General features: G+C 37.9%; 1 protein-coding gene across 1 annotated transcript in view; it reads left to right on the plus strand.

Annotated features, from left to right (window-relative positions):
* Nucleotides 1-11,889, plus strand: part of LRRN1 (leucine rich repeat neuronal 1) — a 43,382-nt gene extending 31,493 nt beyond the window's left edge. Inside the window, exon 2 of the mRNA XM_006735640.3 lies at nucleotides 2,752-11,889. Within this exon, the coding sequence (XP_006735703.1) occupies nucleotides 3,030-5,180 (2,151 nt within the window). The 5' untranslated portion in view covers nucleotides 2,752-3,029 and the 3' untranslated portion in view covers nucleotides 5,181-11,889. The remainder of the gene's footprint in view (nucleotides 1-2,751) is intronic.
* The last annotated feature ends 864 nt before the right edge of the window (nucleotides 11,890-12,753 follow it).

Here is a 12,753-nt window from a genome sequence, read left to right on the forward strand (position 1 = left end):
GAAATTTGAGTATTGCAATCCAATTACCTCATCATATCTTTTAAACTAAAATGGAGGCATTACTCATGAAAATATCCAAAGCATAGCCCCATAAAAGATATTTTTCAATGGCAACAGATGGTTTTGGGAGTCTCACACAACTTTGACGCATACTTACTTTTTGCTATGTTTCCTTAAATTCAGTCAAAACATAAATATTAGTGGAAATTCCATCTCAGAGTTATGAAAAGTAGATTTTTTTTTTGGTTTTCTATTTTGAATTAAAAGTAAGCAATAACATGTGGTAGAAATCTTCTTAATGGAAAATTTACTGTGGTCATTATACATGTTTTAGGATTATTCTAAATGGAAACAAAAAGAGTGGAATAAATTTGTGGAGGCAATAATATTTGGAAAATTATTATTCTCTGAAATATGTTTTTATTTTATGGAATTTCCAGATAAAAGTCAGAATCAGGTAGTTTTATAATGTTAAAAAGTTTTGTACGTACATAATATATGCTAAAATAGCCAGATTAGGTAGAGGAGAACACCAGTGTGTTTCCTCCCCACAAAGAATAGCAAGTATCCAGCATCAGCATTATGCAACACATTCATTTCCTTCTTCTTCCTTCAACTGCCAAATCTGGGTTGGGTGATTTTTTTTTTAATACCATCTTGTTAGACCATAGCTTAATTTGCATATTTTGTATAACAACAACAGAAATGTAGGACTTCTCTTTCTACTAAAATATGACAAATACAGAACTTTTAGGACTGGCTACTTGTATTAGTTTGCTTCTTGGTCAATCACAAGGATAACTATGTTTTGCAAAGTACAAAGTAATAGCAGTAAATATGAATCAAAAGTTTGCTATGTGTTGGACACTAGATTTCAAGTACCTTATATGCTGTATTTTTTTGAATCCTTATAGTAATTTTATGAGGCCAAAGAAAACACTAGTCACTGAAGGTCCTTCAGGACTCAAAGCTGAAGTTCATTATAGAAAGACAAATGTAAGGAAATATATAACTCTACTTTTAATAGCTTAGGAAGTGACGGGCCTTGTTTTGAGAAAGCAAGATAGACAATGGATCCACAGTGGCTTTTTATACCTGATTGGAATCCAGGAAACTAGAACCATTAACTGCTAATATTATCTTTATAAGCAGATAAGCAATACATATTTGACCTCAGAATACCTTATTAAAACCAATAGACAATGACTAAATAAAATCAAATGTCCCCAGCTTTCCTTCATTTACTTGTTCTCTAACAACAACTATTCAGCTAAAACTAATATGGATGAGAGATATAGTAAGATGACAATAGGGATGCCTGGGTGGTTCAGTCAGTTAAGTGTCTGACTCTTGATTTCAGCTCAGGTTGTGAGCCTGACGTGAGGCTCACACACTGGGCATGGAGCCTGCTTAAGATTTTCTCCCTCTCCCTCTGCCCCTCAATCTTAAAAAAAAAAAAAAAGGATGACAATAAATATAAATAACTTTTTGAGCTTTATAGAGATTCCTTTAATTCCCTTGATAATCCTAATGACCAACGCCATCTTATATAGTTGAAGAAGCTGAGGCTTAAAGATATTAAAGAATATATCCCCAAAAAAGAACATATCCAGTATATCCATGCTTTATAGCTACTAAGTGGCCAGTGACATTCCCATGAGATTGTTGAAATTAAACATGTGTAGGTATGTGTGTGTTTTTCATGAAGATCAGTGATAATAGTGGGGTAAAATCCTTTGACTATTTTATTCAGTCAAGATCAGCTGTGACTATTAGAATATAAGAAAAACTGACATTTTCTTTTTGTAGTTGTATTAAATTAATTTTTTGCATAAGAATAACTGAGCTAGAAAAGCATTGGCTGAATATATCTACAGAATATACCATTTGGAAAAGAAAAACTGCTGAAAACAAATAACAATTATTAGTTAAAATATAAATAATTAAGGGTGCCTGAGTGGCTCAGTTGGTTAAGCATCTGCCTTTGGCTCAGGTCATGATCCCAGACTCCTGGGATCCAGCCCTACATCGGGCTCCCTGCTCCATGGGCAGCCTGCTTCTCCCTTCCCATTGCTTGTGTTCTCTCGTGCTCTCTCTCTCTTTCTCTCTCTCTCTCTCAAATAAATAAATAAAATCTTTTTTTTTTTTAAGATTTTATTTATTTATTTGACAGAGAGAGACACAGCGAGAGAGGGAACACAAGCAGGGGGAGTGAGAGAGGGAGAAGCAGGCTTCCCGCTGAGCAGGGAGCCCGATGCGGGGCTCGATCCCAGGACCCTGGGATCCTGACCTGAGCCGAAGGCAGACGCTTAACGACTGAGCCACCCAGGCGCCCCATAAATAAAATCTTTTAAAAAATAATAAAATAAAATATAAATATCTAAAAATGAACTTTGAGTCTCTTATAAACTGCGTTTCATGCTTTGCTTTTGACTTTTTGGAGCCTTGCAATTTTTAAAGCCAACTTTGTTTTTAAAAAAATGACATCTGTATGTTTTTCTGAGTGTCCCTATTAAGTGTGAGTATGTGTGTGCATTTGACGATTTTACCCAATTAAAATGTAAAAGTGGTAACTATTTTTAGTGTAGTAACGAATATAGAAAACTATACTGTAACTTAAAAGCTTGTGTAGTTACTTTGAACATTCTGTTAATAAATTTGTGATTATGCCTTTTTAGTAGACAAAAGAAAATCTGTAATATAGAAAGTATATGGAAAAAAACATAACGTCTGTCCTAATCTAATTTTCAGGCACATCTCCAGACTTTGATTTGACGGAAGTGACTTATATCACAGAGCTGTGGGCATGCCTGGAATTGAGAGACACAGTTAAAAGACTCCCAGTTGCTTCCTGCCTTTTGAAAACTCCTGAAAACCATACCTTTGGACTCCGGAATTTTACACATCTCAACCAAGACTTTGCTTGAATGTTTACATTTTCTGCTTGCTGTCCTACATACCACTATCTAGTGTTCAACTTTTGTTAAAACTTAGGGGTGTCAGGAGTTGAGCTTGCTTGGCAAGCCAGCATGGCTAGGATGAGCTTTGTTTTAGCAGCTTGCCGACTGGTGCTGGGCTTGCTAATGACTTCATTAACTGGGTCTTCCCTACAAAATAGTGAGTGTCCACAACTTTGTGTATGTGAAATTAGGCCCTGGTTTACCCCGCAGTCAACATATAGAGAAGCCACTACTGTTGATTGCAATGATCTCCGCTTAACAAGGATTCCCAGCAACCTTTCTAGTGATACCCAAGTGCTTCTCTTACAGAGCAATAACATAGCAAAGACCGTGGATGAGCTCCAGCAGCTTTTCAACCTGACTGAGCTAGATTTCTCCCAAAACAACTTTACAAATATTAAGGAGGTAGGGCTGGCAAACCTGACCCAGCTCACTACTCTACATTTGGAGGAAAATCAGATTACAGAAATGACTGATTACTGTCTGCAAGATCTCAGCAACCTTCAAGAACTCTATATCAACCATAACCAGATTAGCACTATTTCTGCTAATGCTTTTTCAGGCTTAAAAAATCTTTTAAGGCTTCATTTGAACTCCAATAAATTGAAAGTTATCGATAGCCGCTGGTTTGATTCAACACCCAACCTGGAAATTCTCATGATTGGGGAAAACCCCGTGATTGGAATTCTAGATATGAACTTTAAACCCCTCTCAAATTTGAGAAGCCTGGTTTTGGCAGGAATGTATCTCACTGATATTCCTGGAAATGCCTTGGTGGGCTTGGACAGCCTTGAAAGCTTGTCTTTTTATGATAACAAACTGGTCAAGGTTCCTCAGCTTGCCCTGCAAAAAGTTCCAAATTTAAAATTCTTAGACCTCAACAAAAACCCCATTCACAAAATCCAAGAAGGGGATTTCAAAAATATGCTTCGGCTAAAAGAACTGGGAATCAACAATATGGGGGAACTCGTTTCTGTGGATCGTTATGCCCTTGATAACTTGCCTGAACTCACAAAGTTAGAAGCCACCAATAACCCCAAATTATCTTACATCCACCGCTTGGCTTTTCGAAGTGTTCCTGCCCTAGAAAGCTTGATGCTGAACAACAATGCCTTGAATGCTGTTTACCAAAAGACGGTAGAATCCCTTCCCAATCTTCGTGAGATCAGTATCCACAGCAATCCCCTGAGGTGTGATTGTGTCATCCACTGGATTAACTCCAACAAGACCAACATCCGCTTCATGGAGCCCTTGTCCATGTTTTGCGCCATGCCACCTGAATATAGAGGGCACCAGGTAAAGGAAGTTTTAATCCAGGATTCAAGTGAACAGTGCCTCCCAATGATATCTCATGACACATTCCCAAATCATTTAAACATGGATATTGGCACAACGGTTTTCCTAGACTGTCGGGCCATGGCTGAGCCAGAACCCGAAATTTACTGGGTCACTCCTCTTGGAAATAAGATAACTGTGGATACACTTTCAGATAAATACAAGCTAAGTAGTGAAGGTACTTTAGAAATATCTAACATACAAACTGAAGACTCAGGAAGATACACCTGTGTTGCCCAGAATGTTGAAGGGGCCGACACGCGTGTGGTAACTATTAAGGTTAATGGAACCCTTCTGGATGGTACCCAGGTGCTGAAAATATATGTCAAGCACACAGAATCTCATTCCATTTTAGTGTCCTGGAAAGTTAATTCCAATGTCATGACATCAAACTTAAAATGGTCATCTGCCACCATGAAGATTGACAATCCTCACATAACATATACTGCCAGGGTCCCAGTAGATGTTCATGAGTACAACCTAACACATCTGCAGCCTTCCACAGATTATGAAGTGTGTCTCACAGTGTCCAATATTCATCAGCAGACTCAAAAGTCATGTGTTAATGTCACAACTAAAAATGCCGCCTTTGCACTGGACATTTCTGATCAAGAAACAAGTACGGCCCTTGCTGCAGTAATGGGGTCCATGTTTGCCATCATTAGCCTTGTGTCCATCGCTGTGTACATTGCCAAAAGGTTTAAGAGAAAAAACTACCACCATTCATTAAAAAAGTATATGCAAAAAACTTCTTCAATCCCACTAAATGAGCTATACCCACCACTCATTAACCTCTGGGAAGGTGACAGTGAGAAAGACAAAGATGGTTCTGCAGACACCAAGCCAACCCAGGTTGACACATCCAGAAGCTATTACATGTGGTAACTCAGTGGATATTTCGCTTCTGGTAGTAAGGAGCACAAAGACGTTTTTGCTTTATTCTGCAAAAGTAACAAGTTGAAGACTTTTGTATTTTTGACTTTGCTAGTTTGTGGCAGAGTGGAGAGGACGGGTGGATATTTCAAATTTTTTTAGTATAGCGTATCGCAAGGGTTTGACACGGCTGGAGCATCTCTAGGCTTCCAGTTTGTGTTTGGTCTTTATTCTTATCATTATTATGATTATGATTATTTTGTTTTAGTTGTTGTGCTAAACTCAATAATGCTGTTCTAACTACGATGCTCAATAAAATTATTAATGACAGGTTGGGGTTCCCCTGTGCTTTTACCAATAGCATGACCCCTTCTTCTGAAGCCATCAGTAGAAATTACCATGTCCTCCAAAAAGCTAACATACAGTGTGAAGCAGCATTGAACCTTTTGTAGCAATCTGGTCTACAGACTTTTAACTCAAGAAGCTTAAGGCTAGACTTGTTACCTTCCTTGAATGATGTTAGTTGACTGTACTGTAATGTTGTATCAACTGAATCGAATGTTTGCCTTTGAACAATGATTTTTCTTTTTTTTGTAATAGTTAAAGAGGCTAAGAATAAGCTAACAGGCAATAGAAATATGTATATCAGATTTTTTAATGTAACAAACTACATGTTAATTGTTACCTTATTCTTTTTATCTTTAGTAGACACTTTTAAAAGAAAAGACAATTTTGTTGTGTTTAACTCACCAACATGTGGTGTATAATGAAGACAGAACTATAATAAATTAGTTTTGTTCTGATTTTTTTAGAACACTTGCAATAATGTATCATTTATAGTTCTTGCTAGTTGCAGTGGTGATATATTTCACATCCCTAAAACAACCACCAAAATAAATCAACTAAAGCATGATGCTTTTTAAAACTAGGCCCTAAAAAGTTTTGAATTCTTTTTCTAAGGGAAGAAATATCTATTTTAGTGAAGATATTTTAAATGAAAAGGATTTCTATATTTTAAATATTACTGATCAGACCTAATGAGGGAAACATCCTTACGAACAAAAAGGCATATTACTCTATCCCATGCACCACTAAATGTGGTTAAAAAAAAATAGAGATAAGACACATTTATAAGGAGATAGATATGTCACATTCCTTTTCTGTAAGGGTTTTGTTAAAATCTGAATTTTTTTAGTAGTATCCACACTCTCCATCAAAGTCTAAAACATAGAGCTATGCAGTAGTCCAAAATATATTACATGTTATTCCTTTTTAAATGGCTTTCTATATGCTTAGACTCATATTAGCCCATACATCCATGTAAAGATATCTGCTGAGACAAAATGGTTAAGAGAAAACAACAACTTCTGTATATTTGGCATTTTTCAGCCAAAAAAATAGAGAGACAGTTTGGCAGAATTAAGTGTTTCCTGGGAAATGTGTGTGTGAAATTTTGGACAGAAAACAAGCTAGATTTAGGTAGAAGGTCAGTTCCACGAAGTATGTGTGTTGGGGGAAGTGGGGGGAGAGCTGAAAATATACTTAGAGGAAAAAGGAACCATTTGAAAATGCAGATGAATAATACAGAGAAATAAAGAAAAGCTTCTCCAGATGGCACCTGCTGCCAGGGACACGCCGTCACACCAGGAATGATCAGATTGTAAAAAGGGACTGAGAGCTAGCACATGCCAGCTGAGCAAAAGCAAGAAGAAGGGAGCAGAAAGAACACGCAGGTGAGGCAAGCTGAAAGGATTTTTCTTTGTAAAATTCCTTGTTTCATGAATCGTTTAGAAAAAAAGATCATTGTTTCCCCATTTCTAAAGGGGAAATTTTTTTTCATATGCTGAAGCAAATGAGCTGCAGCAGAAAAACAAGTATTTGAGCTAGAAGCATCTCTTCCCACAGCCTTCATTTCTTGATGAGAAAAACCTATACCCAGAGAAGAATTGTAACTTGCCCTGGTCAGACTCCCCTGCCCATTGAGAACTCTGCACTCCTGTCTATTGCTCTGGGTCCTGCAGCTTTCTAGACTCCCGTGCAGAGCTCATTTCTCACAGTTCTCAACAACCTCTAGTACCCTTGCTTCAAAAATGCTCTATATCCTCAAGTTCTTATTTACTCAGGACAAAATTCAGCACAAGGGCAGAACCGGAGGGTCAGAAAAGCTTCTACATTGTTGATATTACCAAGTACATGTAGGAAACACAGAGAATTGATGTTGCTTTGGATGCAACCTTGGGGAAGTTTCCTGTTGGGTGATTCTTGTCTTCAAATATCTACAGAGAATAGCATACACCATCTAGCAAACTCCTTGTAATTCTGCAAACAAGGAAAGGGGAGTGACACTGAAGCATCAGGCTTAGAGCAGGGAGGAAAGAGGAGGCATCGTTTATCCTATAAAGCAATGATTTGAACCTGGCACATTATCATCACTCAAATATTAGTGGAATAAATGAAGGAAAACAACCATTTTTCAACTCTGGATATATAGAAGGCACCAGGGAATCCGGTGTTTTTGTCAACTACCTTTTGCCAGGCCAGTTTGGGGGAAACAATCCCTTTTAACTTTTATTCCTCCAATAAAATATTTTGAGCTTATTTTTCCTTGTCTGTCCTAATTGGGTTGGTTTTCAGTTGACAGAAAGCAAAATGGCATGGTACTTTTTTCCCTAGCCAAGTATTTCTTCATTTGTGCTTAATTCAATTTGATAAGTTAGACAGTCGGTGAAATTAGGCATCAAAGTAAGTTCCTGATTGATAATGGAGGTTTTATATCACCTTTACCAGTGAAGTGACAATTACAGGTCACTTTCTAATTTCATATTTTCCCTTTTGCTTCCTGCTGCCCTCAGGACATATAATGTATCTCAACGTGATTTTACGAGGTTATTTTTGGAGGTATTACTTAAAACAGGCATTCTCAACTTTGCCTGTTTAATTAATGACAAATTGAACTGATGCCATGAATATATAAAACAAATGCAATGTTTGAATATCAAGTTTTCTAATTTGGCTGTGGGTTTAGTTTAGCAAAAAGGAATCATCTCCATTCTTTAGCAAACTTTACCAAAGTCCATTATTTTCTCTCATGTGGTTTCTACCCATTCATGCATTCATTCATTCATTTGCTGAAAACTCCCCAATCACCTCTTTACTTGTTTGCTTTCTATCTCTGCATTCATCTTCCAAAGCATTTTCTTTTCTTCATTCCGATTTTTATAATGGAGGAAGAAAAATATTTTGTATCTCTAGCACTTTGCCAGGAAAACCATACTTTCTGCTTTACTAGTCATTGAAAAGGGGGATTTAACTACTTCTGATGCATTCTAACTACAACTGAAAGTGCTTTCTTCACCTCCATCCTTTCACTCTTACCCTGGTTGCAGATAGACTTTATTATTATTATTATTCATAACTGGTTAACTGGAGGGAAAATATTTCTTTAAAGGTGGGTTTTAGAATCACCCTCCAGAGCTGTAGAATTATCTTGGCCTGAAATCTCTGCAGGACTCTGGGGTGGGCATGCTTTCTCTGCCCTCCCCTCCCCTCCTTCCCCACATGCACTGAGATCAGCTCCTTCTCTCTGAACTCTAAGTCAGAAACTTAGGGCCTATGGTAAAAATAAGGAGATGACAATGGAACTCATTATTTCTGTACTTGCTGGTTCGGCATTGCCCAGCACAGGTTAACAGAACTAAATGGGTTTGTTTTGTTTTGTTTTGTTTTTTGTATTGTAGAATTCCTCAGAGACTTGATGGCACTAATATAAAGTACACAGCATTTCCCACAGCCATTTACCATTGGTATGTCTCAGGGTACTATTCCATCCTACAGATCCTGAGAAGTTGAGGATTTAACTTTATCCCCAAAACAATTCTGGTGAACTGGATATTATTCTTTACAATTTACAGATAAGGAAACTAAGGTCCATAGGAATAGTCATTTGCCTGACACCATAAAGCTCTGTAAGTGGTGACCATGATGGGGTCCTTCACTTCTAGCTTCCTCTTCCTCTGTCCAGCCCCCTTCTAAAGTAGAGAGAGGAGCATCTGTGAAAAGGCAGAGGCTGGAGGTCACAAGGCACGTGGGTAAGGCAAAGTAAATACACCAAGGAGAGCTAATGGGAGATGACATTGAAAGCTTTCTTTATGTATTAAAATGCACTTCTCTTTTCCCCCTTAACAGGCTTTATGTGCTGGAGATCTGTGAGCTACACATCAAAACTGTTTATATCAGGCTAAATTTTAATTCTAATCTTCAATTCTCCCTATACTCTCCTCTCTGTTACCTGTTCAGAAAATTAAAGTTTTAAAGATTTTGTGGAGGAGATTCCAAGCTCATTCTTTCCTTAGCAGTAAACCAGGGAAGGCTAATGGAAAATCACTGACAAACTCAGTGTTTACCTCAAAAGCTTATGTGGGGAAATTTGAAGTTCATGTAATTGGGTAGTTGTAAGGGTGGTATCTGACATATCTGGAAACAAAAGGCTTTTGTACAATCCACCAAGTTTGTGGGATATTTATACTCAGGAAACTTCCCTCAAATAAGTCCATCTGGAAGCCATAGGACATTAAAAATGTGTCTTTTTTTAAATAAATGCAATAGCCTCCCCAACATATCCCATCGTCAGTTACATATTACTTTTTATGAAGCAAAACCAGTCTCATGCACCTCACTTAAGTAGCTCCAGGCACAACGTGGTTCAGATATTGCTACTTTTCTCCTTTCCTCCTTGGCCTCCCTCTTTGTCCCATAGGATTAAATGACAAGGTAAATTTCAGCCTGGGCCCTGACAGAATGCTCGTGAATTCCTAATAAGGGGGCTGTCCTGAATTAAGTGGTATTTTAATGCATCAGTCTTCTTGTTAGCATGTCTCACTAATATAAACAGAAAAACGGGGTAGTCGTGGGGGAAGGAAAACAAACCATTTACCATAGTGACTTCTGAAGGAATAAGGAGCGGAAAACACTGCATATAGCTCTCCCCTAGGAGCTTCACATAGATCATTTACATTTAATCCTCTTGATTTCCCCCAGGAGGTGAATCTTATTGTCCCTACGTTAGAGAATGATAAAAATGGGTACTCAGCCTCAGAGATGCAAGCAACTTACCTGAAACCAGCTGGTAAGAGGCAGAATTTTAACTTGGGGTTTATATGACTAAAACTTATAGTTGTTCACTTATAAAATGGTCTGCAAGCTAAATCTGGATCTGGCGTGTAGAACACATAGCCCAAAAGTCAGTTTGTCACTTGAGGCAGAAGGGAAAAAAAGAAGCAAAGGGAGGAATGTCCAGCAATGAGGCATCTGAGTTACAGGGGTCTAATTGAAGGCCCAAACCTGAGATCAATACATGGAAATAACAGCAAGCCAAAGAGAGGAAAATATAAAGGACAACTTTTCAAAGTTTGTGACAACATCTGCATACAAACAAATGGAAGAGAGTGAAGCTGCAGAAGAAAAAAATGTTTAAAAATGGTGGAGTGGGGTGGAAGTCTGAGTAGATATCATGCACTGCTTTATATGAAACACTTGGCATATTCCAGATGTGCTAAGCATTTGACCTCTATTATCTCATGTAACTGTTAATAACTTTATGAGTAGGTAGATCTCCATTTTTCACATGGAGAAGCTGAGTTTCTGTTCACTAGTCATTAGTGATAAAGCCCGGGTTTCAACTCTGGCTGTCAGATTCCAAGACCCAAGACTAACTACTAAACTTTTTTCTAGCTGAAGAGGCTCTCAGAGTACTGGGCTGGCCTTCTCATTTGCTTGACTGGTTCAGTTCTTTCCTGAGAGTGGGAAGCAAGGAAAAGAGTAGGTTTCCTGACCTGTCTAGGATCTTTCATGGGCCTTCCCACAAAAAATTTGTTAACATGGAATTAATGCAATAGGCCTAAGCAAGAGGAAAAATGCTGCCTCAGTGTTTTTCTTTTGTAGCCCTTAAAGTTAGTCACACATTTTAATAATATCTCTGATCTATATTTTAAAGCTATTCCACATTATTCAGAGCAAAGACTTGTTTCGATTCCCTATGTAATCTAATCTTAACTTTCTTGTAAATCATTCCAGAGTATGGGGTGCAGGGAGGATACAATCCCTGGAGAACTGTTAAAGTGGGACGTTTTACACCTAATCCCATATCTTTGTGATCTCAATAGCCCTTAATTAAAAAATATATTACTCTCTATCTTCTAAGAGGCAAACTGGTTTAAGTATCTCCCATTCTACTGATGAAACTGAAAAGAAGGCAACTATGACTCTTAACTAAAATATATGCTCCCATATTATTTTCCTTCTTGTTAGAGCATTACACACTAAAACAATGCTTGATTTCACCTAATTTTATTCTAACCAGTTTAGGTGTGACCCCTTCCCCACATCAGAAGACAGTTTTTATCTGCCATTCATTTTGAAATGCTATTTTTTTTCTTTTGATTATAACAGTACTATATGTTCACTATAGAGAATCTGGAGAAAAATATGTATTAAGAAAAAATAGCACATAATTCCACAATTCCAAAAAACCAAGTGAGATTTTGGTATACTTTCTTCTGGTCTGTGCATATAGTTATATATGTATATATACATGAATTATAAAAATATGTGTTTATGAGTATAGAATTAGAATCCTGGTGTATATAGTTTTGTATAGTGTTTTTTTTTCTGTCACGCAAAAAAATAAGCATTTTTCCATATTATTAAAGATTCTTGGAAAGCACGATGTTAAAGTCTGTATAATCATCTACTACATAGATATCCAGGATTGAACAATTCTTTCTTTTCGGGGGCATTTTATCTTTTCTATGCCAAGCACTAGGGGCATGAAAATGAGCCCACTATGCCCATGCTCTCCAGGGCACAGAGGAAGACGGACATCTACGTAAATGACCACCTAGTATGAGAACTATCACCAAAAGGATGAATTGGTGGCACGAAACCACAAGGAAGAAGAAGCCGGGTCAGGCTGGGAACTCCAAACTTCAAATCTCACAATCTAAGCTCAGAATTAAAGGATGAGGTGAGTGTTCACCACGCCAATATCCAGAGGGAGGGCATCTTGGGCAGAGGGGGCAAATCCTCCTGATTACAGAGCTTCGGAGGACATGGAAGAAATCTTCCCAGAGAAACTGGAGATTCTGGAGACATTCCTGTGATGGAAAAGAGGCTATCAAAAATACAGAGTAACTACATAGGAAGTTGACGTAGGAGAGAAGATAGAGCAAGGTTTTGTGCAAAAATGAGAGGGAGAGGCTGAGTAATACAAGGAGGCTATGGGTCCCAGAAAGAGCTTTGCTCCCAATTTAATATTTTTTAGCCATTCAACGTGATTCCTGGGGAAGTACCTCCCTGGTGAGATAAAAGAAGCTTGCAAGTTTGATAAACCTCCCAAACCCTGTGGCCTCCGTGTGGAATCTCAGCTGTGGTAATACGTAAAACTTAAGTTGTAAACAGATGAGAGATTGCCCAAATTTCTTACGTTTACCCCAGTCAGTGACCTGCAGTCAGTATAGGTTTCCTTTGGTGTCTGTAGTGTCCAAGAAATCGGAAGTGCATGCTTAGAAAATGGAAACTGATGATGTAA

The sequence above is a fragment of the Leptonychotes weddellii genome, chromosome 1, assembly GCF_054177405.1.
Source record: "Leptonychotes weddellii isolate Sample4059 chromosome 1, ASM5417740v2, whole genome shotgun sequence".
Classification (NCBI taxonomy): Eukaryota; Metazoa; Chordata; class Mammalia; order Carnivora; family Phocidae; genus Leptonychotes; species Leptonychotes weddellii.